Genomic DNA, 26,096 nt, shown 5'->3' on the forward strand with positions numbered 1-26,096 from the left:
AGAGAGGATGGCCGTCCTTGTGGAAGGGGCTTGAAAACCCTATTCTGCACTGCCCCAGCCGCAAAGTCACGTAAAACGGAAGTTAAACAAGAAAACACATGCTGTTGTTTTTCGTGATACACAAGTTGAACGCTTTTGTTTTGATTTGCAAAAGCAAGCGGGCAGAGCTGGCTGAGGCGTAAGTTGGAGGCAGAGAGTTACAGCTCCTGCCCGCGCTGTGAGTCACTCGCCGAGGAGCCCTTCGGTTCTCGGGTTAGGCATCCTTGTTCTTCACGCTCTGTGTCATGCTCCTGTCTCTAAAAGTGGGGACAGTGATGCTCACTGAAGGAGGTGTTTTGTTTTGATTTGCAAAAGCAAGCGGGCAGAGCTGGCTGAGGCGTAAGTTGGAGGCAGAGAGTTACAGCTCCTGCCCGCGCTGTGAGTCACTCGCCGAGGAGCCCTTCGGTTCTCGGGTTAGGCATCCTTGTTCTTCACGCTCTGTGTCATGCTCCTGTCTCTAAAAGTGGGGACAGTGATGCTCACTGAAGGAGGTGATGTTGGGAAAACAGACAAGAGCAGTGCAATGAGTTACCTGACCGCTGCAAGGGAAATCTGGATTTAACTAGAGAAAGTTTCCTTCTCCAGTTAGTTTTCTGAAGTCTTTCTCCTGCCACTACAATCTATTAAATAGAAACTCCTTTGCTATTTACCTGGAAGCGGGTTCAGTCCAACCTCGATCAACCTTTAAAGCAGGACTCGGCCGCTGAGCTCGGGGTGCCTGAGGGGGCACACAAGCAGATCATGGAGAGCTAGTGGGGTCTGTGGGAGCTGCTGAGGGCCAGGTTCAAGGGGTGCTGCTGAAGCAACCAAATGGCAGTTCTTCCCCTACCCTAATTTATAAATGGAGCCATTTGTAAAATTCAGAAACATGGAAGTAAAGATGACGTTTTCAATTGATCTGATACACAGTTGTATACGCTGCAGATTGCTCAAAATTTATTTCTTTGTATTCCTGTGTTTTGCCCGGTCCTGATGCATTTCAGGCACCAATTCAGGAAGATACTAACCTATCTTTTAAGTTCGTATAAAATTCAGCCCAAGTCTGAAGACAGAAAACTGTCTCTGTAGGCTGATCCGCCAACTAAGTGAAATGACTTGGTTTTCCCCTTTAACCAAAGCTGACCTTGTGTAACATCTCACATCCTCTTTACTGCTACAGAACAGCGAAGAACTAAGCACAGAAAGAGACAGTCCGTCCTCCTGCTCGCAGAGCTGCTGCCAGCTCACCCGAGTTGAGGCATACTAGCAGGAGGAGGGATGGATACAGATGCCACTGCAGCTTGTCTTACAGATGGCAAAGGAATAACCTGCCATCAGGGCACCTGTCTGTACTTCTGACAAACGCATAGATTATATATTTCCTAGTTTGCTTTCAGGTGAGCTCCGAGAGCTACTTGAAATTTTATACTTCTCTAATCATCTAAGCTCGGTAGAAACACTGTTGTAGCCTACTTCGGTACGCAAGCTGAGATTGCTGAACTACTGTGTCAGAACTGTTGCTGTTACTGTGTTAAAAGTATAAGGAAGCCATTTTGAGGTTTCACACAGAAAGCCACACACTGATATACCACCATTCACTGTGCTTGGAGTTTACATACAGTGGTATAATTCAGTCTTAAAAAAAACCCAGAGTAAGTTAAGTCAGAATACTTAACTGCAGTGATGATTCACCTACCCATAAAAAACACAGATTAAATGGTAAACTGCTTTTCAGCATCATTCACTGAATAGAGCTGGTGATAAAGCTCAGGATCAGTATGTGACATGTTGGGAACTTACAGTCACTCTACAATAGTATATGAAGTATTTTAATGCCCCACTGAAGCCAGTTTCTTTTGGTACTACAGTGATTTCATGCTGTGATTTTACTTCTTTCTCGTAGTTCTGAGGTCTCATTTCATCATGACCTCTTTTGAAGAAGCTGGAACGGAAGAAACAGTAACGTGCCTCCACATGACCTTTTACCATCCTTGCCAACAAGACAAGATGATGTTTCGTTGCTTGAATTTCCGTAAGCGAGAACAGGTCAGGGCAGATGAAATGGCCAAGTTTGGCCGCGATTCTAATGTCTGCCGTTATAAGTTAATGGATACTCGTGTTTCTCGGATTCAGTTTTCATTGCAGTTTTACAGAAAACTGAACAGCTCAGAAGTTTGTTTTGAGATAAAGAACATGAGCAAGAAAACAAAACTGATTGTGAACCAAACAGAACTGGGTTACTTAAACAAAACCGACCTGCCATGGAAGTGCATCATTTGTTTTGGGGACTACCAGATTTTAGCAGAGATTCAAGAAGGGGAGTCCATGGATTATTTTGAGACTCACTTACACTTGGCTGAAGTGCCAATCTTACAAGAAAGCTGCCTGCCATCACTGCAACCTATACCGGAGAATGGCATTCCTTCTTCCTGGTTCCCTTCCCAAGGCAAAAGCCCCATAGAGATTGATGAAAATGAGTCATGCTAGCGGGGAGAAGGAGGCTGGACCAGATTTTGATCATTTGAAACCTGCACAACTTCCAGAACTGAAGGCTGTCATCTCAGTCCACTGTTCTTGATGGTTCTCACCATTGCACATCGGTCTTCTTACTTGTCGTTTCCAGCATAGGCATATCAGAACATCCTTTGCTCAACAGAAAGAGATTCCTGCCACTGTCTTCATCAGGGCGTATGTGCCTTCTTTTCACCACTGTTTGCCACATTAAGCGTGTGGGAGACACAGAGGGCCACTCAAATCCATTGCAGCAGACGCAATTCAAGAATTGTGACCACATGCCTTGAAGGTGTATTTAACAGGCATTAATACAGAGCATGGAGAACAATGTTTCAGCCCCAGCATTGGTTAGCTAAGTAGGGACGTAATGTCTCGCTGCAGTTTTTATACTTTGTGCTTTGCTTTTGACATGAAATTCCAAATAGTATTTTCACACCAGATTTTGCAGTTCAGAAACACTTTGTCAGCATAGTCCTTTAATGTTTTCATTAACTTTGCAGCAAGATTTTTCTTCTGTTTTTAAAATGAATTAAAACATATATTTTTTGCAAGTGAACTACTTTTGCTTGTGAATGTAAATAAACATGCAGTGTCAGTGATCATGGTAAGTAAAAATCCAGATCAATTTTGTAATCAAAGCATTTGGTTGCCTAGTAAGGATCTGCCGTCTTCTACAACTACAGTCTAAAAGCACTTATGGTGAATAAAAGTATTTCCAGGACAATCCATGTAAGAAATTTTCACTGGCACTATTCCGGGCTTTTTGAAAGTGGCATTGCTCCAAGATAAAGAGTTGACGAAAATACTTCCAGCAAGTTTTCTACCTCTACCCCCCACCCCAAGCTCTCTTACAATTTTGGTTACATTTAATTATTTCTTAAGTGGTTTCAGTTAAGTTTTTATTTGCTAGGGGCTCAGCTTTTCATTGGCACGTGTTTTTTGTCAACTATTTTAGTTTGCTTGAAAGACAGACTGGAAAGAATCAGAGCGTACATAAGAGTTACCCATAGAATCATCCCTAAACATTAGGGTACATTTCAGCATTAATCATTACAAGAAAACTACAATTGTAACAGAGGGAAGGACAGCTGAATTAGATATCATAACCAAGATTAAGGCAAACACCCACAAGTGAGAGAAGGTCACAGGCGAGGCAATGAAACTCAAACACAGGCTCGTGTAGGATTTCATTTGTCTATTCATCTCATCCTTGCCAAAAATACCTTGTTCCCATGTTTTCTTTGAACTAGGCTCTGGTACTTAATTAACTTTTACAGCCTTTGGCCTAGATGTGCAATTCAGCCGCCATCCTGGCACAAACGCTTCTGTCACACACCCAGCCCCTCAGCTTCACAAAACAAACCTGAGCAGGTATCACCGTGTCACCAGACACGGTGCTACTGGTTGCAGATTTCCAGTACTTGTTGGCTGCTCAGCTTTTATATGCTTTTGACCTGAGTCTTCCTACTCTTTAATTGGACAGAGTGGCCAATACCTGCAAATGCAAGCTGGCTAGACAAAGAGAACAAAATGCAAATATAATCTGAAACAAGCTCTTGCAAATAAAAGCTTTTACATGAAATCAGCCTCTCACATAAAATGCATGGGATTTCTTACATTCACTCATTTGGCTCGTGTGTGAGGGAGGAGGGAACTTAAGGTTTGCATTCCCAGTAAACGGCTCTTTTCCTACTAGTGCTCTTAAATTATTACAGATGACATGCAAGTTCTTGTTGTGTACTGCTTTGGGCTTAAAAAACAGGTTGCTAATACTACCACTAAGCACTACTGTTACCCAATTTCTATTCACCAGCCCTATTACATAGGATCTTAACCTCTGGCACTGATCATATTTATTGCTTACACTTTCTGGGCTGTTATCTAAAGAAAAAGTGACAACTCCAGTCTCCAATTTTCAAGTGCAATATATAAACAGAAGCGTCTACAAACAGTACTTACCTGAGAAAAATCTTCCGGCTGGTCTGCAGAGTTCCGAGTACTGCATCTCAGTAGATTTTTGTATTCACTCTGTACAGAGGGGCTCTACGGATACCCACAGATTTAGAGCAGAGCATTCCTTAGGCACATCTCCAGGAACCAGAAGAAAACCTTGGGAATGGAAAAAAACCCCAGGAATTTAATGGTTTCCAAACACTAATCATTTCTACAACTATATTTACCTGGCGTAAGAATCAACCCCAAAAATATGCATTAAAAAAATGAATCCTCTCCTAGAAGGATCCTATCACTGTGTTGATTTGACGAGCCAAAGCTAGTTTGACTGAAGAAGAGTAGTTGTTTTAGTATAGGCATACCAGAACATACTTTGATCACCAGAAACAATATTCCGCTTCTACCTCCCCCGACGCCGAGACTGCCATTAGTCATATACTGCTAACTTAATTGTGAGAAATACCACACACACAAAGGCAGCTAACATTTTTCCTAAGTTTTTGCTTGGTTCAGCTGTCCTAGTATTCACAATCACGGAATACTAAAAGACAATGCTAAAACACCAATTTTATACTTAACCGAGTAATTCCGAACAGACTGCCCAAATAGTCACGTCAAATGATTTTATATTCAACAACGGCTCAATTGTAGCATAGAAACACATGTATAACTAGTAGATGAACAACTTAGTAAAACACTTCCCTGGAATTAAAAGTAGTAATTTCCTATTAAAAACACTGTATTTCCTACATACAGGCACAATCGGCTAAGTTAGCTCCAGTGGTGCACTAGCTCAGACAGACATGAAAACAAGGAAGCTGCTTGCCTTACGCAAGGAATGTTATCTTACCTTTGAAGTATTAGGGTACAGCTGCTCGTTTCTGATAGAAAAAGGGCTCCATGCTCCAAGTTTCTCAAGTCCTCCGTTACCGCAGCTCGTTAGAGCTTCCCTTCCAAAGCAACAGGTCTCAGGAAGGGATGCTGTGGAATTCAATAGTTAAAGACACAGCTAGTTATTTATTAAAACCTTCTTTAGTTAGCCAACGCATACGTAATTTTGGGTAATGTTTTAACAATTCATCTTCACACACTGCTTTCGCTATGTATGACATGGCAGCCACAAAACCAGCAACAGATAAAACATTGCCCAAAGTAAGACTGACTGAAAATTTTAATGACTATTAAATTTGTACAGATAGGCATTTTACAGTACCGTTGAATTGCTTCATATGAGCTGTTATATAATCCTTCCAATTTCTTAAATTTCCACAAATATTGACCATGATTTCTTAAGTCACTCAGTGTGGTGCACTGGACTCTGACAAGCGGAAATGCTATTAGCCATGGCTACAGAACACGCCCATCGCAGTAAAAGCCTTCAGCCGGAGTCAGGTTCCTTTTTCCTAAGCGCTTGTTCATTCTACAAGCGGGACCATCAGCTAGTTCACCTCCTGAAAGCACGGTCAGGACAAGTTAACCTCACGTTCACTGGTCAGGAAAAGCAGTGACCACTGCAGGGTAAGTTACAGTTTCAGCAGGTAAAAAACCATGTTATTTACATATTGAGAAAGTTGCCTTCATTTCCATAGGAATATATTATATAAACGTTCAGAAGTTACACAGTAGTAGCTTACGCCAAACCGAAAAATATACATTTGATGTGTACAAATTTTTAAAGCTTATTACAGGCATTGCAACTTGTAGGTAATTACATGAAGATATTTTCAATGACATAGCTACAACGTAAATTAAGAAATGGAACGTTATCAACAAGATTTATCTGTTCATTAGTGTTGATATTTGTACATATTTAATCCAAGTGTGCAGTATTTTTGTTCAAGTTATCATGGAAAGGACCACACTGTAGTGACCCTAATATTATATATAGGCTCAGATCATCTAAAACAGTGACACAGCTTTCACCGACAAATTCTGTTCTTCTGGTGATGCAGACTTAGTACTTAAGACAGCGCGTTGCTTTTACGCCACTATGGGTGAAGTTACACCCCGTCCCCCTTTTTTCAGGGAAAAACAAGACAGTTACACAAAATAACAGTAGAGTAGAATGGCTTTACTGAAACTCTGGGGAAAGCTTGAGATCTACAAGTGTTTTGCACGTTCTCTTCAGTGAGCTTTTTCTTTTTTTAAAAAGTATAACTTACATTAAATATCGGGGGAGACCACACAATACGTTACACCAAATTTGCAGTAACTGAACACTTCCTTGAATTTCAGTCCGTATTAGCAGTATTAACCATCCAGTTTAGAGGCACAGGAAAGCTAGAGCACTTAAACACACTGTTTTCTAACTTGAGCCTTTTTTTTCTTTTTAAAATGCAGATACAGGAATTCAGTCTTTAGGTTCTTGTTCTTCCCACCCCAGCAGCAGAGCAATCATCCTTCCCCCAGTTTGCTCACAGAATGTTGCTTTTCCATAATTGTTCCAGTTGAGCTGAATTGTACGTTTTCCACAACTAAAGAATTTTAAGGACCATGCAGTAACAGATGTTGGTCTGTTCGGCGGGGGGGCAGGGAAATCAAGACTTGGATCCTCCCAGTTCTCCACTAAATACTGGTTAAAATTTCCAGTTTGACGCATGAACAATTTTTATAGTTGTTTTTCTACCTAGCACGCACTTACTAAGTCTGGCATATTATACAAGACAATATTTTACCTAATCTGATGATTTATACCATGTTTATTGAGGTTAACTGTGCTTAGCGTAAAGTAATAAAAAAATAAAATAAATGGAAAGAGGGCAACACAAGGCTAGGAAGTCTTTAAGCTAGACAGAGAAAACTGCAATTTACCATGTGTGAAATTTGTTTTGCAGCGGGCTAAGTACACCCTCTAAATAGCTAAAGAACAAGTCAAAAAGCACATATTGGAAATAAAAAAAAAATTTAAGTTATTTTTCTATATTCAAGTATTAGATAAATTATGTAAGACTGTTTCTGAGACAAATGTCAGGCCAATAATGATTTTTAAAAACAAAAATCAGTAGAAACATCACCCAGAAAAAAAGACTAGTTAAAATATAGATATGTCAAGCTACGAAGCTTAAATTAGTGCAGGTAATTTTATATTAAATCCAGATATCCAGAAATATACACAACAGAATCATCCCAGTTTTCATAAAAGTTTAGAAGGTAGATGATAAAATTGCACTTAATTCTGAATTAATTCAGATAGCAAGTCATTCCCATTCCTTGCCGATCAATTTATAGGAAAAAGGGAACCATGTTATAAAAGAGCAAATTGGTTTTGTACATTCTAATTCATTTTTCAACATTTGGTCACAAACAAGGGCCACGCAGTTTCACTATCTGTCTTGACGATCAGAATCAGATATCCTTACATCCGATGCAGACAAATCTAATACAGGATTTACAAATCCTGCATATTCTGAATTGCCATTATCATCCATTTCAGCGCTAACGAAGTCATTCTCCCACTCCAATCCATTAGAATCGTCAGAGGCTGAAGCTGGATTGCTTCCTGTCTTCCTGCTATTGAATTTCAGCGCCGCCCGGAGTATATCTTCTTCTGTTTTGGAGCGTTCTCTCATTGGAATCATTCTGTTCATGCCTGCGATTTAAGACACGTTTATGAGAAAGACATAATTTTGAGGGAAGTACCTTTACGTTTCTGTTAGAACATCAGAAGAAACAAGAAGAATCCTTTAGCGATCGAGACACTGGTAATTTCACTTCTGAGCATCACGGTATTTTTTTCTGGTGGTGGTGTTCACATTAAATACATAGTTTGCAGTCAGTTTTGGCCCAAATGAACACAACAGCCAATGATGCTGTTTTACACAGTTCTAAGGGAGACGGACAACATAGTTAAACAACTCACTAGCAGTGTTTATGTCTCCTATATATGCAGCCTGCTGCCCTCTATTATGGGCATGTAAATATTGGAAGATTTTGGGTACCGTGTCATTTCCAGAAAAGCTAAATGTCTCGGGAATCCTATAATACTCCTGTAACCTACCGACAAACAAACAAAACATCATCATGTGAAACATTTTAAATAGCATCTAAAATTTACATAAATATCGAGCGCATTTTTCTAGGAAAGGTCTTCAGTTTGTCTCAAAAGGTGTATTTAACTTCACCCTAAGTAAGACAAAACATTGGTCAGAAAACTGCACAAAGACATCAGAGATGCTATTTCTTTTGTCAATAATTACAGACTTTCTCACGGTACATCAAAACCCTCCCGCACCACTGGAAAGGAAAAAAAGGAAGAATTTACGATACTCTTCCTATTCACTGGACTCCTCGTATATTCCTAAATAAAATCGCCTTTTAAATTTGGAATAACCAGTTAACTACTTAATTGTAATTAAAAAGTTACATATTGCAAGTGAAACACACAACTCTTGGTGTGTGGGGGGGAGGGAGCCACAGGGAAAAAATATCTAAGTGGTAAATTTTTCCTTTCAACAGGCTCAAATGATAGATTTTATGTTAATGTTTCATGGGTCTTTCAAAACATAGCTATTTTCAACTTGATTATTCCTTTGGTACCAATAGCTCACTGAAGCTGTTGTCCATCTCAAGATACATTGTTGAAAATACCAATACAGCATTAGTACTACAAGTTCCTTGTTTGTCATCTGTACATGACGCCAACGAATGAAAACAGAATCACTGTATCAAAAATGGGCATTTAATCCAGGACAATTGCCGTTATGATTATGTACTACCCTCAGTAGTACATAATCATGCCTAGTTCAGGATTTAAGCATTCCCTGTTAAGAACCTCCTAATTTGGCAACTTCTCAGTCAAGCAATGTCATCTTTTGTTACTATTCTTAGTTTTGGTTTTTTGTTTTGGTTGGTTTGGTTTTGGTTTTTTTTTTTTTTAAAAGAGGCTAATACCCTTTCAAAACACTGGTTCTTCTCTACTTTCTGTTCAGCCCCTGTACAACTTTGTCTACTAGCAGTAAAAATGTGTGACTAGACCATAAGTTAGTATCCCAGATCACTAAACCCACCACGCACACTTACTTTTTTGGAGTTGTTCAGTCTCCATGGTAGATTTTGACAGCACACACAGTAACCAAATCTCTTACCCCAAGCAAGCAGTCAACCCCTTCAGGGAGATGGCTTTTAATAGAGTTAAACTGGGCCAGATCTACCAAGAATGTGCTAAAAACTACTCAAGGTCCTTTTTGTCCAATATCGACTAGTACTTCTTTCAAATGACCACATTCCTTCCTTGCAGCCATGAAAACAAGTTATGTTTTCAAGCATAAGCAATCTTCCATCAGTTATCTTAATATCTCTTCTGCTCAAGATTTGAGGTTCCTAGGGAGAAGAGATGCACTGCCATCACAATGACCAACTCTTAAAAATTATGCCCTTTTATAGAGCACAGGCTAGTAGGAATCAGAAACGGTACGATGCGGTAATTTTGTTCCCTGTTTTTAGGCATTTTTTGGCACTTCTCAGCACTTACTAGTCAGTTACCTCAAAATCAGATGAAAACTTACGGCTAAGTCAATGTGACAGTGATAAGAGAACAACGAATAGCAAACATCAGAGATTGTTCATTCTATACACAGAATTAAACTTCCCAACAACAAGGATAATACAAGTCCTATGCAACAAGACCTTCAACCAGTCGAATGAACAAGATAATTTTCCACGCAGGTGTGCCTGGTAAAGGCTGAATCTTGCTCTCACCTGGTTTTCTTAAGTTTTTTCGAAAGGTATTACATGAAGCTGACACATAAGAGTGGGAGGACAACTCAAACTGTAAAGAAGTGAAGAACACAATTTTCCCATTTCTTAAGCACAGTATAGAATACAGAGTTCCCCGAACGCTGTTTCTGCACCGGTGCTAATTAGTCTCAGGGTAAAACCCAGCATACTTCAACATACATGATCTTGCCGTAGCTTCAGTACTTCTAGAATGCTAATAGCTCTTGCACACACTAGCTAAAAAAAGATGCTGGGTATTTCTGGGTAAATCTGTGAAAGTCTTTCAAAACAGGTTTTGAAATAGATGTTTTAGTGCTTTTGACAGTGCTAAACATTTAAACTACACACAGATTGTCAAAAAAACAGTCTATTAAAGCAAAAAAAAAAGTGCTATGCATCGGCTAAAAGAAATCCTAGCTTATTTTTGGTGAGCTTTTCAAGAGTCAAGGTCTGAAAATTTTGGGTTAACTCTGAAACAAAGACAAGAGCTTTTGCAGATTTACTAAAGAGAACAGAAAAGATCTGTAACAAACAGCAGCAGCAATTAGGATAGTTGGGATACTCACCTGGAATGCAAACCTAGGTTTCCAGAAGAAGTTACAATAAAAGTAATTAGGGTTTAAAGAAACAACACTTCGCAAAATACTTCAGTCAGAGACTCCTGACCAACTTCCACATTTTAAAACAAAAAACAAGCTGTTCCTTCTGCTACTAGCTCACAAGAGGGCAGCATTTCTTTACCGTTAGTTTTGTTGTGAGTTTACAAGTCAGTTCCACAAAATGCAGGAAGAGACATTTACTGAAGGATCCAAAGAAAGGAATTCATTTGTTAGACAGATAATCACATTTATCAAAAAAAGCAATTTTCTAGGTAAAAATAATTTACAGTTTAATCGTTACACACTTGACAGAGATTCCATCAGAATTAAGTTTTAAGTCACCTTCCCCTTTGAAAAGGACAAATTTACAATCAACGTAGTTTAAACTATCAGCATTTTTAACGTGGAAGTTCAGAAAGAAACTGAATGGCAGAATAAATACCTTCTTCGTCTTCCCACTCTAAATCTAGTGAAGTGCTGTCATCATTTCCACTCGTTGATTTTGTTTTGGTCATTAAGTCACAACTGCTCTCTGTGTTGGGCGTCAGCACTGTAGCATCAGATGAAAGTCCTATATAAAAAAAGTCTTTTTAATTCGTAAACATACTTGAATTTGAGGTTCAATATGCAAAACTAAACTTTCAAAGAAAGTTTTTATTGTGCTTTGTGGCCTTTAAACCTCGGGAACATTTGAAAAAGTGCTTCATCCATCACTTGAAAGAGTCAACAGTAGCTTTTTAATAGTCAACATCACTAAGATATTACAACAGGACATTCAGCAATACTGTCTAATTAGAACTATAGAGGAATTTAGTAAGCTGTAAGCTGGACGTGCGTGAAGACTTGCAAAAAAAAAAAAAAAAACCAAAACCAAAAACCAATCCTCCCCCCAAAAACACCTAAACTACAGGCAGTGTTTCCCAAGAATTACCCTAAGTCCTCCAACTTCTTAGTGACTATCACGTACTATCATCAAAACTTAAGTTTAAAAAATTTTTTCCTCTAAATTGTTAGTGGAATTTTTAAATATAGGCAGCCAAATCTTTTCTGGCACTTCATTAGAAAAAAAATTAACCATTAGTATGATTCTAGTAATTTTGCTAAGAGATGATTAAAAAAAAACTATACGCACACATCTACATCTTTAAAACACAGTTAGGTTTTACAAGAAAAGTTCACTGCATTGACGCTGCCTCCACAAAGATGGTTGGAAAGCCTTAGTAAAATAAAACCCATGCAGAGGACTTGTTAGCTTACAGAACTCGCTTTTGAGAACTGGAATGGCTGCAGCACAAGTTGTGTATGTTTCACATTTTTCAAACACTTGAAGCATCAGGGATTAGAGAGGAAAAGAAGTTTCTACCAGATTTTTTTATACAGATACATGTATACACATTTTTTATATATATATGCGTGTGTGTATATATAAAAATATAAATAAATTATGTCTATCTAGAAAAACAAATAGCCCTCTGTGCTCCTCAGAGTCACTTAACATTTGAAGACATCCGTAAGAAAAGGAAGACTTACTACTACTTCGAAAAGCTTCATACTGGAATTTTGTACTTCTTAAGAAAGAATCAAGATCTTCCTCTGCCACAGAGCTGTTAAGAACAATGCACATTATTATTTTTAGCTTTATAAACCTCTAAGGATGCCATAGAAGATAAATTAATCCGCATGCCCCCCAGTTCTATGCTACAAAGCACATACACCTTTAACTAAAATCTTTATAAAATGATCTACAAAACGCCTTTCCATTCCTACTCATCACATCCTCTCCCAGTCTGAGCTTCTGATCGATTTTTAGTAGTATTTTCAGTTTAAAATTAATTAACTTCTGTCACAAAACAACTCTTCCGCTCTCATCCGTTTTCATTTTAGATAATGCCCCCTTAATTTTCAATTCCTTCTTTAACTAATGAATTCAAAACCTGCTACTGCAGTCCTTTGTTTTTAAAATCTGGCTAGTTCCTACTCATGCCATAAAACCTCAGTTTTCACAGCTCCTTTTCTAACTGTACTTCCCTAACTGAAAATACCTCCTATCCCTCTTCTCTTCCATTCAAATATAGGAGATTGATTTTAGAATTTTTCTCTAAACTCAAATACCATTCCACAGTAAATTTCTTTGGGTGTTTTGTTTTTTTTTTTTGGGGGGGGGGGTGTCCCTTTTTCTTTTTTACCCCCTAACACTGAGCACAGAAGGTGGAAGTGAAGTTAATTAAATGAATATTAATGAAAAAAACAGGCAGACTATATAAACCATTCAATTCCCTATTTGATTAATGTGTATTTTTATTGGGCATTTCAAACAGGGTTCTCAATAACAAAATATTTTTATATTAGCCGAGATTTTACAGATAAACACTTTTTTAATATAAAACACTAGATTTTTTTGTGTGTATGTATGTGTATATATATTAGTAGCCGGGAGCATCAGTCTAATAACTACAGTGAAAACCAGAATGAATGCAGTCTACCCTCTAATTTTGCAGATTAATGGTAACCAGTTTGCATTCGGTAACTATTTGGTGTGAAGCAAAGTGCAATGAATGAAAACAACTCTGACTTAGAAATGCTGCATATGTAAGGTTTGAAAAACGTGGATTTTTTTTTTTTGTGAGGGGGAGATGAGGAACAGGAGTAAACACAGTCATGGTTCTCAATTACCAGTAATAAAATTTATCTTACCTCTGATATTCTCCATTATTAACAGCATGCGCTCTCTGTGTTATCCTTTGCTGTCTACATTGCTATTGAAAAAAGTAAATTGTTGAAAAAGCTGAACGCAATCACTCAGAATAATATACTCAATACACTAAGCATTCCCTTAACTGCGACATGAGAAGGAGCATTGTCCTGGTCCTTGGAGAAGTCTAAGTACAACTCAGGAAAAGACTGACTTTCAACCAAAGAAAGATCAAATTTCATGATACTGAAGGGACCATTACACTCAAGTGGTATTGTTTTTAATCTCAGAAATCTCTCCATTTACAAGAAGGTAGCTTTGTGAATAGAGCTCTCAATATTTTAACCTATTTCATGCACCAAAAAAAAAAAAGCATCCATTTATCCAGAAACATGTGAACACCACCTCATCCACAATTGCATCTGTCCTCTTTTCTATTGTCTTCTCTTCTTAAGCCACGGGTATTTTCAATGCACTAGTAACACCTGGGTTACGTCTGATTTCTTTTGCTCTGCACAAGAACAGTCAGCCTACCATTTAAAAAGGAAGATTTCCTACAGATCCTTTTATCCCTGTAAAAAGCAATACTGCCATCTCCTCTGGTTGTCTGTATCAGCACTAAGTGCTTCATTTATATTAATAACAGCTTTGTTGCCTTGCTGGGCCAAAAGCATTAATACCTCTACACTCTTAAGGTAGAAAGCTTTCATGGTATCACTAGGCAAAAACAGAATGAAAAATGCAAGACAAAGCATAAATGCATTTATTTTGTAATTACAAGAGGGACAGCAGATGTCATGGAAGTAGGGTTCTGCTTAAGTTTTAGCGTTTAAACAACTTTAAGTTGTCTCAAGTTTTTTTCCCCTGCCTTGAAAAAAATGAGAGCATAAGAACTGGGCACATCAACTATGTGATTAAAGGTAATCAGTTATGAAGCAGTAATTATTCACTGATTATGACAAAGACTAAGATAAAAATGAACAAGCTAGTTTTATAGACAAGTCTGATGTATCTAGCTATTGTATTTTCTGAAAAAAAAAAAAAATCTATTCTCAGCATTAATGGATCTGTCCCTGCAAAAGAAAAGCAGGGGTAAATAAACCAGAAATCTTAATGACAACTTTAACTTCATCTAAAAATTGCTCTTCGCTGGGTAAATAGTCTTGTGAGATAACCGCAGTGGATCACCTAGTATTTTTCCATCCCAAAACAATGATGGCTTTGTTTCTTGGCACACTTTCCATCTCAGGTATTTAAATAAATATCAGAATAAGCAGATTGAAACCAGTAAGGAAATGGGAAGTGTAGAAAAAGTAGCAATATCACGTAACAGTGGTTATTGGTGAGAAGACTTAAGTATGCAGGGAGAAAGAGCCAGGAATTTGGCACCAACATAGTTAACAAGTCTGTAAAAATCAATTATTGGCATATGCAACAATTTTCTTTTAAGACTCACATACCCACATAATATCCAATTTAAATTATCTACCCATTTTGCCATGTCACATACAAATATCTAGCAGTATAAGTTCCAGGATACACATACATTAAAATTCTCCGCTGTTACAAACCATGACATTTAATAGGGCAGTATCAAGCAAGCCAAATTAGTTTTAAAGGGATGCCATACTTCCAATTAAAAAGCCATTTTCTCATTTAGAAGACTTCTGCCCACAAGCAGCAGAGATGAGTTATGTATTTGAAAATGGGTTCTAGTTTAAATGGGTTCTAGGTTAAATGCTTGATGCGTATCTACACAAAAAAGCTTCCTTAGAAATCCTTATAATCCTTACGGGTTCGGGGCGGGGTGGGGTGGGGTGTGGGGGGTGTGTGTGTTTGTAAACGAGATAAATGGTACTAATTTTACCAGAGGAGGCAATTAAAATCTCTATAATGCATTCTATTTTAGGTCCTGACTAAAAGAGGTACATATCCAAAATTCTGAAAGACAAGAAAAATAGCATTTCTTGCACAGGACTTCTACAAAAAACGGTTAAAGCCATAAAGTAATCTACTTTTGCTGACTTTATTAGACCAAAGTGTTTTTAAAAAAAAACCAAAGGGTAGGCAAAAAAAGGTCAGAGAAATCACCCTCCCATACCAAATCACAAGAGGATAGAAACAGAAATGTGAAATGCGACCTATACTTAGCAACATAAATATTAGATGAAAACTCAGTCACCACTATCAGTCTGGAAATAACAATTTTCAATTCACTCTCTTTATAATATAGACAATACACTAGGGTTAAAGATTTCCCCTATACCTACTGTAGATTTCAGACTTTTTCAATTAGTCTAAATATCAACTTTTGAAAATTTAGTTCTAACTGAACACACATCACACATCTAGTGGACTGTTTCATTGAACATGCTACAACTGCAGTCATACACATTATAGATGAACAGACAGCAAAAAGTGAAAATGTTCTTTTTAACATGCACATTTCTGGCAACCTGAAATTTGTGTCAGAACACATCTACTGTAATAGCTTACTAAGGTGGCAAAAATATTAAATGCACTGATAATATGTAACTCTTTGAACTGCAACATGAAAACCATCGGTAATAAATGCTGTCGGGATATAGAACAGCATCTGTTTTCAAAAAAGCAGGAAAACATAACGTGGCTTTTGTTTTGCTTGACCAAGCTCCAAAAGCATGGACACCAGACATTTGAAAGTAGGCACAGACATATTAAATAAAGACTACTGTTAAGTCGTTACTGGACTTTGGCTACTACTCATACAAATCACAAAATGATAGAACAACTCAGGTCGGAACAGACCTCAGGAGGTCATCTAGTCCAACCTCCTGCTCAGAGCAGGGTCAACAGCAAATTCAGATGACTTGGAAACACGTATCTTCATGTTAACACAAACCACAGAGATAAGGAACAATTAAGTGCACAAATATATAAGTACATTTTACAAGTCTAAATGATGTCATAATGTGTGCTTAATTTCAGTTTGTTTTACTAGAAAACCATCACAGATCACTTTACATTAAAGATCAGTAACTTCTACATAATCCAAGAAGTCTGTTACGCTAATTATAGATTAAAATCACACATCTCATTCAAAATCTACACTCAGCGACATAAGCTGTTTCAAACAATTCTGATCATTTTCAGCTGTTCCAGTCAGCTGTACTTTCAAATCGTGTATTTCTTTCTCTGCTGGAATTTACAAGCCAAAGCAATTTCCTCATTACATTTCCTGAGAATTAAAGGATATTAGGAAAGTCTGCATACATAGAAACAGAACAGAAGCTCTGATATATATTGGGGTCTTTTTCCCCTCACCTCCAAGAGCTTTTTCTGCTTTGCTGCCCTGGCTGCTTCACGTTGTGCAGCATATAAAGCCTCCTCTTCTATTCTTAACTTCTCCTCTTGTAAGGCTAACTGTATATGAACAAAATAGTAATGGTTAACAAAAGCAGAACCTATCTGTCTTCCTATGAATAAAGCCATAAGTTCAATAAAACAAAAGAAGAGCTACCAGAAAGTAAAAATGAAATAAAATGGACTATAGCTAAAACATTCTTCTTCATTAACTGAATCTAACAGCTTCCCCCCGCCAACACCCCAAGAAATTTATATAACTAAACATTACCCTATTGAATAAACATCATTACTAGTGAATTGCTATAAATGCACATTGCATTTTATTATTAACTGCACAGTGAAAGAAAAATCTTTTCAGTTGCATATTTCACTGGTACTTTATTAAAAATCATTCTCAATTTCTACGTTGTATTCCACATCATATTGCATTAATTGCTGCAACACACTAAAACAAAACAACAAATTATGGTTTTTTTCCCTTAAGAAAAGCTCTGGAAAAAACTGAGCACAAGAAAAGTTGAATCAAGTATACTCCCCATTTTGCCTTTCATAAAAAAAAAAAAAAGGTTCAAATTTAACAGATCTCAGTCAAGAGAGCCAGCCTATTCATTCAATTTTTTTACTAAGAAGCTATTAAAAAGAAGCAATCTCTGATGCAAATTTAGTTGCACAGCAATCTCTTTGTGTATCTTGCAGACTAAAAAATACCAATTGATGAACAAAACCCAATTGTTTCATTCATGCAAACGGAATCTCCTTGTGTTCATGGCTGATCTTAACTACTTGAAAAGAAAAACTACCCATACCATACTGGTCATCATAACTACTTACCTCTGACTGAAGTTTCATATCAACAACTCTCTGCTTTTCAGCAATGGAGTCATAATGTCTGTCTTTCAAGTCAGCAATTTCTTCTTCAGTCAGAGGTCTAAAAGCATGGGAGAGAAACACAAAACCACTCCGTCTATTATTTATGCATGACAAGCCTAATTTGCACTTAAACATATCCATATAGTCTTTCTCGACGGGTCCTTTAAAGCAAATTCAACAAGCTGTGCTTTTGGCCTGCTCCTCCTGAGAGGAGAGTTCCAAAGTTCCCGTTTACTCAAGACAATGCTGTCTCTCCTTACTCTCACAAAGCACTTTTTGTATCTTTATAGAAAGCGTATTTTCAAAACATTGTTTGCTAACAGAACTACCGGAATAGAATGGTTCATGTCATTGCGGTGTACATCTCGCTTTTTTTCCTTTCTTGTTTTGGTCCCCTAATTGTAAATTGTTCCCCTTTCATCTGTTGCCTACTTTATCTCTACTCTCGTATATCTAACAAACAAGACCGCAAAAGCATTATAATCATTACAAGGTTTGCTATATCGCTTCTTTGGGACCGTTGACAGGGAACAACATTTTGGGAACTATCCAACTTAAATAATACAAAATGACTAGAATTAGACAACCAAAGCATACACTTCGGTGCCTTCATATGTTTCCGATAGAGCAGGCCTCTAAGTTTCTACTGCTTACATAAATATTAACACGCTCACAAAAAATTCACTAGAATTGCAGCACTAACACCCGTGTAACTTTAAATGCAGACCCTGGGAACAAGAATAAAGATTCTCTTTGCAACGTACTGTTTTAACTGTCTCGTATAGTTGTTACATGATGCATTATTATCTAAACTGTTCTGACGTGGTTAGCATTAAGGTTAGTTTGTTCTTTCCATGTATCTGACAACTAGATAGACAGTTTCCTTTGACAGGAACTCTGAAAAATTTTATAGTCACAGTGGGAAAGCGGAGAAAAGGCGGGATCCTGAATCTCAAAGTCTTACCTGTGACTGCTTCCTGGGCTTTCCCCCTGTTAAAAAAAAAAAAAAAAAAAAAAATTAAAAGAGTGAGTTTTTGAGAATCCCATCAATCAATCAATTTTAAAATGGAAAAAAAAACAATATGAAATCATAGTTTCTCCCATATATTGGTTTCACAATTAGGGGGGAAAACATCCCCTGTTTTAATTTGCAATTTTAAAAAACTCTTGTTATGCAATCAAATGAAGTGGCTAAGTAAGACAAATAAGTACTTCCAACTGAAAATAAATACTCTGGTGGTGTATTTCAGGAACCAAACTATTAGTACACATGTTTTTAAAAACAGGGCAGGGTATTTAAAATGTGGTGTGTGTCCCACCCTTTATCAAGCTGTATTAAATTTGTAAGAGTTTTAAGGCCAACTTCTATTTTTCTTAAGTACTGTTCAGCCAGTTTACCCATAATTGTAAAGAGAGAGCACTCCCAAAACTTTCCTTAGCAAAGCAACCCAGGTCCGTTTATGTTCTCAGAGAGACAGCATTTGCTGAGTCTTATACAGGAGTTATACCAGGAGCAAATTCTCCTTCAAGTCTTCCCCCCCCTCCCCCCCCTCCCGTTTTTTTCCCCCCTCTTTCTTCTTTTCTTTTTGCCTTCCTAATATCTATAGTGTTGAAAGGGTTACTTCCCATACTCCCCCCAACCAGTTTTCTCTTCCCTTAGGTCTTCATCTCTCCCGAAGTGTTAAATATTCATTCCTAGAGCAAGCAAAACTCAAAGTAAAAAAACCCTGCAATTTAAGTCTACAACATAGCATAAAGTGGGAGGAAGACAGAGATCTTGGAACCATTTTAAGGGTTGTACTAGCAGGTTTCACATTATGATCCAGGTACCTACCTCATCACTTTCCACTAGGTTCTCAAACTGCAGAGAAAAAGAAGTAAACAATGTTGACAATTCAATGTAGCAAGTCACTAAACACATACAGCAAATATGATTACATGTTTAACCTGTCTTGTAAAAACATTACTCCAATGATAACAGTGGGACTGTAATACCATTTATAAAAGCACCTACTTTCAGATAAAGTATTACTTTTAGAGTAGAACCTATCTTCTTACCAATGTTTTTTTTCTTAAACATTGCATTTTCCTAAAAGGAGAAGAGTCAAAATGAAAAAAACATTCATGTGTCTCACTACAACTTATGAGAGAGCTCTGATAAAAATGAAATCTCATTGGCTTATATGATTGCTAATAATTCTGTGTATCTGAACCATTATAATACAAGCAGTGGAAGGAATGGTATGGCTCCGACATACACCAAAGCACCCACTCAATTTAAAAATGTACAAGATGTAAGGGGTATAGTGCATGTAAACGCTACCTCGCATGGCAACTGTGATGGTTATCAAAAAGTATTTGAAGATTTATTTAATTTACAGAAAACATAGAGTTACTTTCTACCCAGAATTCTAAAAACAAACGTGCAACAACCACCCGCCTCCCAGCTTTGCACATAAGAAACTAAAGGTCAATGCTTAATGGTAGGAAGCCAAAAACAGCCCAAACCAGGCAAGACGACACGAAGCATTTTAAGCTGCACAAACTCATCCAGCAGAAGTTCAACTATCACATAAAAGCAAAGCAAACAGAAATTCCCCGTACTATTTTCAGTACAGTAATCTTACATGTAATCAATACATCAAACATGGAGGTCAGTATCTACAGCAAGACTCCTTATTCACCCATATACTGACTAATTGCTGCAAGTAGAATATGAATACCAATTTGGGAGGAGGAAAGAACCTTCTTTTCCCTATCCTATTTCTGCTTAGGAATACACTCTCACTACTGGAAGTTTTGTGTGGTAACAGATGTCCCCGACCTTTCTTGAAAGCCAAAGCAGTGATTACAGTTATTAATGTTATTCTCAGTAATGGGGGCAATCTGAAAGGTCTAGGACTTTTAGACCATAAGGAACACTCAGGGAAAGTAAACCAGGTTATTCTGAGAATCTCAACTTACACAAATTAACCTTACACAGCCCTTGGCAAAAAGGGGTGATACTCGGTGGCAGAAAAAGGACCTCTGTAGTGAAGAAAGTGGACTACAAATGCAACTAACTACAAAGTAACCTCATCAGATTGTAACTTTTTGTAGAACCAGATTCATGGATTCTACAATCAAGAACTAAATGTCCCGCACTTACACAAGCAGAAAAGAAAAACCACTCCCAACACAGCCATGATAAAAGATGCAATAGGCAGACTTCAGAATGCTCCTGTGCCGAGTATCAGAACACAACAGATACTTCTCTCCTTTCCAAATGATAGATTAAAATGAGATGATGTATTAATGTTCTGAGGTGCTCTAAGAACCACTATCTTGCCTCCCAGTGCAGCATCAATTTGATCTGGAATAACCCAGAATATTTCAGTGTACCTGAACTGCAAAAAGTGTTAAAGGCATTGCTAGAATTCACCTTTTTCCACACTTTTCTTTTTTTTTTTTTAAAATGTGAGCACTCACCTCTATAGTGAAGTGTTCTCCTGTTGAACACGTTCTAAAATACTTTGATCTGGAAAAATAAGTCTACAGTTACACAACAGAATAGTCTTCAATTCACAGCAGAAGGAAAATGAGCCTGATAATTTTAAATAGCTTTTGAAATATGCTAAGTAAAGTATAAAATAAACATAAAACCTTCATGTAGTAAACACATTTACTTGTTAACCTGGGCTCTTCATCGCTACCGGAACGGAAAAAGGCAAAAGCATGTAAACATCTTCTATAGAACTGGAGAAAAGACAAACACCCTCAAGGGAGAAGAAATCACTTATCAGGATGCTGGACTTGACGTTTACAGACAGTTAGTGTGTTCTGCAATACCTTTAATATATTTTTCTCAAAAAACATTATTCCAGGCAATTTCTGAAAACACTGTTGCTCATCATGGCGCTTAACTCTTTACTAGCATAGCATCTTGTACAACATCATGTTAAACAATACATTTTATTTTGACAGCTTGGCACAGCTAGAAGGTTGAACCTCAGTGAGAAATGTCTACGAAGACGTCAAGATCATACTTTTAAACTACAAAAAATTATTCACAGTCTGTAATTTTATACAGGGAATCAGTCTCCTCCTTGATTCTTTAACTACCTTAACACTGTCCTCTATAAGAAACAATACAGTATTAAGTTACCTGAATACATTTTTAGCTACTCAAGAGGTTTGGCTAAGATCCAAAAGAACGTTCAAATGTATACTGGTGCTTCAATACAACATCCCTTTCATCGAACCATTTTAAAAACCAGAGTTTCCAGTTTCAAGTGCTGAATGATATCAGGAATAAACGCAGGGCCTCAGGCATTTCTATACTTGTACAAAAGATCGTTCTGTACTCTTGCAACCAACACCTACTTCTACTATACTAAAAGCAACACACCAGCCAAAGCTTGAATTATTTTAATCATACCACATTTCATCTCCACCGTATTTTTCTTTGGAAGTCAGTTAGGGTACGTCTCCCCTGGCAACTTGTTGCGCAACCCACTTATGTCTCGTGGCACAACCTTTCCTTCTACGCAGCACCGTACCTCGCAGTGCGTAGCTGCCACTAAAGAACTGTTTCCAGTTGATTCATTGCTATGAAACCAGAGGCGAGAGGCCACTTTAATTCATGCGCTACATCGCAAGTATAATTGGGACACGTGGCGTGAACCCTTGAACTAATTTCACTGCTACCCCTGTGTGTAACTTACTGGTGTGCAGGAGCCACTACCATTAAGAATCTAATTTAATAAAATTGTTACAGGAAATTGTTTCAGGACTATCTATGTTGTTAACAAAAGTATAATTCCAGTTTACAGCATCAGGCAGCAGCTAAATTACGCTCAACTTCACAAAAGCACGAGCTGCAGCAGATTAGTTGCAAGAATTCAACAGTGAACCTACAGAAAACTAAGACAATACAGTGCAAGCTCACTAAATGTAATTACAAATAGCCCAACAGCAATGACACTTCAAGGAAGATCTACACTTTCTGCTACCTGCTGAAAAAAAGACTCAATAACAGAAGACCTAATTCTGTGCCCTTAAATTTTGTTTAATTTAAGTTTGAGCCCTTAAATCCCAGACGAACCATGGAAGATTGAGGTCATTAGGGACAGAAAGGGAAGACCCATCAACTTCACCCCCATACATAACAACTTCAATTGAAATAGAATAGTAACCTATTAAAATGCTTACAGCTTTTATTATTCTCCTTTAAGCTCTACTGTTTCATTCTTTTCTAAAACAGACTTGAGAAACATTTAGGTTTGATCGGTACTAGATAAAATAGTTCAGCTAATAGCCCACAGGACCTATAGAGACCATCAGATCAATCTTCAAAGGTCTAAAGCTATTAAAGAGACTAACTTTTCAGCACTCCATACATATATATGCTTTATTCTCCTTTCAGGCAAAGTCATGTAATCATCTTTTATTTAAAAAAAAAAAAAAACCAACCAACTTATACAGATTACACGTGGAAAAAAAGTCACTAAAAATGAACATTTAATCTATTAAAACCAGAGCATGATTTAAAATTACTTTGTCCACACTAGCAACAAAAAAGATAGTTTCAATTTTGCCACATGATAACCCCTTCCAAACTAACCAAGCAAATAACCTACAGCCAAATTATATTCATTCTTCCCTCTCTTTTTGTTTTTTCTTTTCCTTCTTTTAAACATTCCTCTAGGAGTAAAGAGGAATACTTATGGTCAAATATAGTGACAAATTCTCTATGACCTACTTTCTTATTACAGCTGCAGCTTGTAGTACTTTGAGCAAAACTATTTCAGCTGAAGCATAAGGACGCTCCCTAAAAAAAAAAAAATTACCAACTGAAAATTTGTATTATTACACAAAGTTAAACTTACACTACACTAAAGAAGGTTTTGGTGTTTCATTTCTCTCTACACATGAACTCTCAACATGAACTCTAAAATCAGTGCAGCAATTCATACATAACTCTCTAAGATTTTAAGCACAATTCCAAGCAAAGGCAACTTATAATCTTGCAGGATATTGAAACACTTGTTAAAAAATGTGTACTTAATTATTTAATTTAGAGTTTATTTCTCACAGTTAAATCTCGGAGCATCTAAGAATAATGAAGCACTAGTTTGGGCAGGAGGGGGCAGAATCTCAATGATTAACATAATCACAATTAACTTCATAAGCTACATCATTACATTATGCTGTTCCAGAAGTAGCCAAATCTGCAGAATTTGGTAGCCATCTAACTTGCAAACTTACTAAATTTGTATGACACATTTTACAGTTTTGGTTTTAATACAATTCCCTGCCCCTCGCACCACACAATGGAAGGAAAAATACCTAAATTGCTCAACACTCCAATACTGTTCTGTAAACTATCAGCACACCCAGAAAACGAAGCTGATCTGAGACACATGCCAGCTATCTGCAAGAGGTCGCACTGATGATCTTTTTTTCATAAACTGATCCCTGTATATGATATTCCAGGCTCCGGCTTCAAAAGCCAATCCAAACAGGTGCAGACCCTTCAGTTGGAAAAGTATGTTTCTGTACTATCATTAAATTTTTCTAAGACTTTCACTACAGGCTATGCAACACCTGAAGAAATAGATATGACAGTTAAACACTACAACATCAGACAGTAAGATTTATTTCACTGGTAAGGAAAGTCTGATATTGGACTAATAGAAGCAATACATGCACGTATGAGTAGCTAAGCCATCATGGCAAGCAAACTTCTCCTTTGAGAGTATGGTCATAAAAATTTCTCCATGAATTCCCTGCCATTTAAGAGAATGGCATTTCTCAGAATTCTGTGCATCGACATTCACATTTGCCATTCTAAAACCCAAGCAAGCAGGAAGCCAGTAGTTACGTGAAAGGCACCAAAACACACGATGAAGTCTGGAGAGTAAGCCAACAGCTTCAGCAACTGTCTGCTGAAAATTGGAGACTATGAGACCGTGTGGCAGAAAGCTTACAAATGATACTTCATAAATCAAACATGCACCAAAACCAAGTACTAGAACAGATGACACTGCAAACACCAATGAATATACCAAAAGGGTTACAGAGTATTGCAAACAGACAAGAAAAAAAGAATACAAGGGAAAAAAAAACAACAAAAAAAACAGGCTTTAGACCAGAGGGAAAGATAAAAGATAACCATGTATCTAGAAGTTGCTGTTATAGCCAAGACAATCTTGTGCCTTTTTGGACTGTCTCCTATCAATTGCTCATAAGTCAGTTAATAAGTCAGTTAAAAGTAGTCGGGGGGGGCGGAAACAAAAAAGACCAAAGAGACCCCACAACCAAAGCAATACTTTACAGGGTAAGTTTATGTTGCTGGAGACGACTTATCACTACCCCCGACTGCTAAAAAAAGGGTATTAGCCTATGAGTGGAGACTCAGCAAAACACACATGTGAAGGAAGAACCTTTCAAGTATTACCTGTTTTTCCTCAAGAATATAGGACAAGAAACAGATACTTAAGTGCCAATGTCGAGGCATTTCAGATGTTCTCAGTACTAAGAAAACAAGCAGGTATCGTCCACACAAGGTATCCTGGTCTTTCACCCATTTCTCTGAAAAGCATTCCTAAAATATCTTCAGGACAAGAACATCAGACTTGCCTGCTAGAGCTGATGTGAAATAAGAGGCGGCGAGTTTGCAACATGTAAAATGCTCAGCATATCTGTCTAGAATGACTTCAAGCCTAATACATCAGTCAAAAATAAGTGATGTATAAGTATAAAATACTGGTAAGCATATGGAAGAAAACCAAGTTCTTGTACGGGTAGCGTATCCTTCCCCTGTTTGAACACTGCTTTTCCACAAAGTGGTTGTTGCAGAACAAAACACGGATTACGCATTTACAAGATACACAAAAGTTTATTCGGACCATTCTGCTCCTGATTTTCTGTAAGGGTCACCCTTTACCACAACAGGGTCTCAGCATCTGACTCACAGAGAACACAAGATCACATTCCAGAAAGTATGGTGGTTTTCCATCTTTGCACAAACACAGCAGCCTGCACAGATTTTTGGCAGCTGACCTGAAAAAAAAATCTTTCTAAGCGTCTTCTTCTGGAAAAACAACCCTGGAAGAGGGCTAAGGAGCAAGAACATCCCCACAGCCGGTTAACCTCAGCCATCCCTGGAAGCATATTACCATCAACCGTGCAAACTGCACAAAGCCGAGCAACCTTTTGACGGCGTTTCATCAGCTCGGGCTGTCAAGGCAGACATACACAGGCGTTCTCTTTCTCTCTCCCCTCAATCAGGGGGTGAAGGGGGCAGCCCGGGTGTACCCAGACCCTGCATGAGGCGGCAGGGGTCCACCTCACCTCCCGACCCCCCTCACCTCCCTGCTGGGCTCACCGCCACAGCGCCCCCGGCCTCG

At 37.8% G+C, this 26,096-nt stretch overlaps 2 protein-coding genes across 2 annotated transcripts; one reads left to right on the forward strand and one right to left on the reverse strand.

Annotated features, from left to right (window-relative positions):
* Positions 1 to 1,941: 1,941 nt before the first annotated feature.
* Positions 1,942 to 2,505, forward strand: TIFA (TRAF-interacting protein with forkhead-associated domain). Its single transcript, XM_009576898.1, has one exon. It carries the CDS (start codon positions 1,942 to 1,944, stop codon positions 2,503 to 2,505), a length of 564 nt encoding a protein of 187 aa, XP_009575193.1.
* A 5,134-nt stretch (positions 2,506 to 7,639) lies between these two features.
* Positions 7,640 to 21,223, reverse strand: AP1AR (adaptor-related protein complex 1 associated regulatory protein; the record flags this gene model as incomplete). The annotated part of the gene is made up of 9 exons (XM_009576899.1): positions 7,640 to 8,074; positions 11,242 to 11,370; positions 12,330 to 12,403; positions 13,494 to 13,555; positions 16,795 to 16,893; positions 17,668 to 17,764; positions 18,671 to 18,696; positions 19,541 to 19,567; positions 21,175 to 21,223. Coding segments are annotated over 9 exons (829 nt in total), but the record flags the coding sequence as incomplete, so codon positions are not given.
* Between the last annotated feature and the right edge of the window lie 4,873 nt (positions 21,224 to 26,096).

This window comes from Fulmarus glacialis, unplaced genomic scaffold, assembly GCF_000690835.1.
Source record: "Fulmarus glacialis isolate BGI_N327 unplaced genomic scaffold, ASM69083v1 scaffold404, whole genome shotgun sequence".
Classification (NCBI taxonomy): domain Eukaryota; kingdom Metazoa; phylum Chordata; class Aves; order Procellariiformes; family Procellariidae; genus Fulmarus; species Fulmarus glacialis.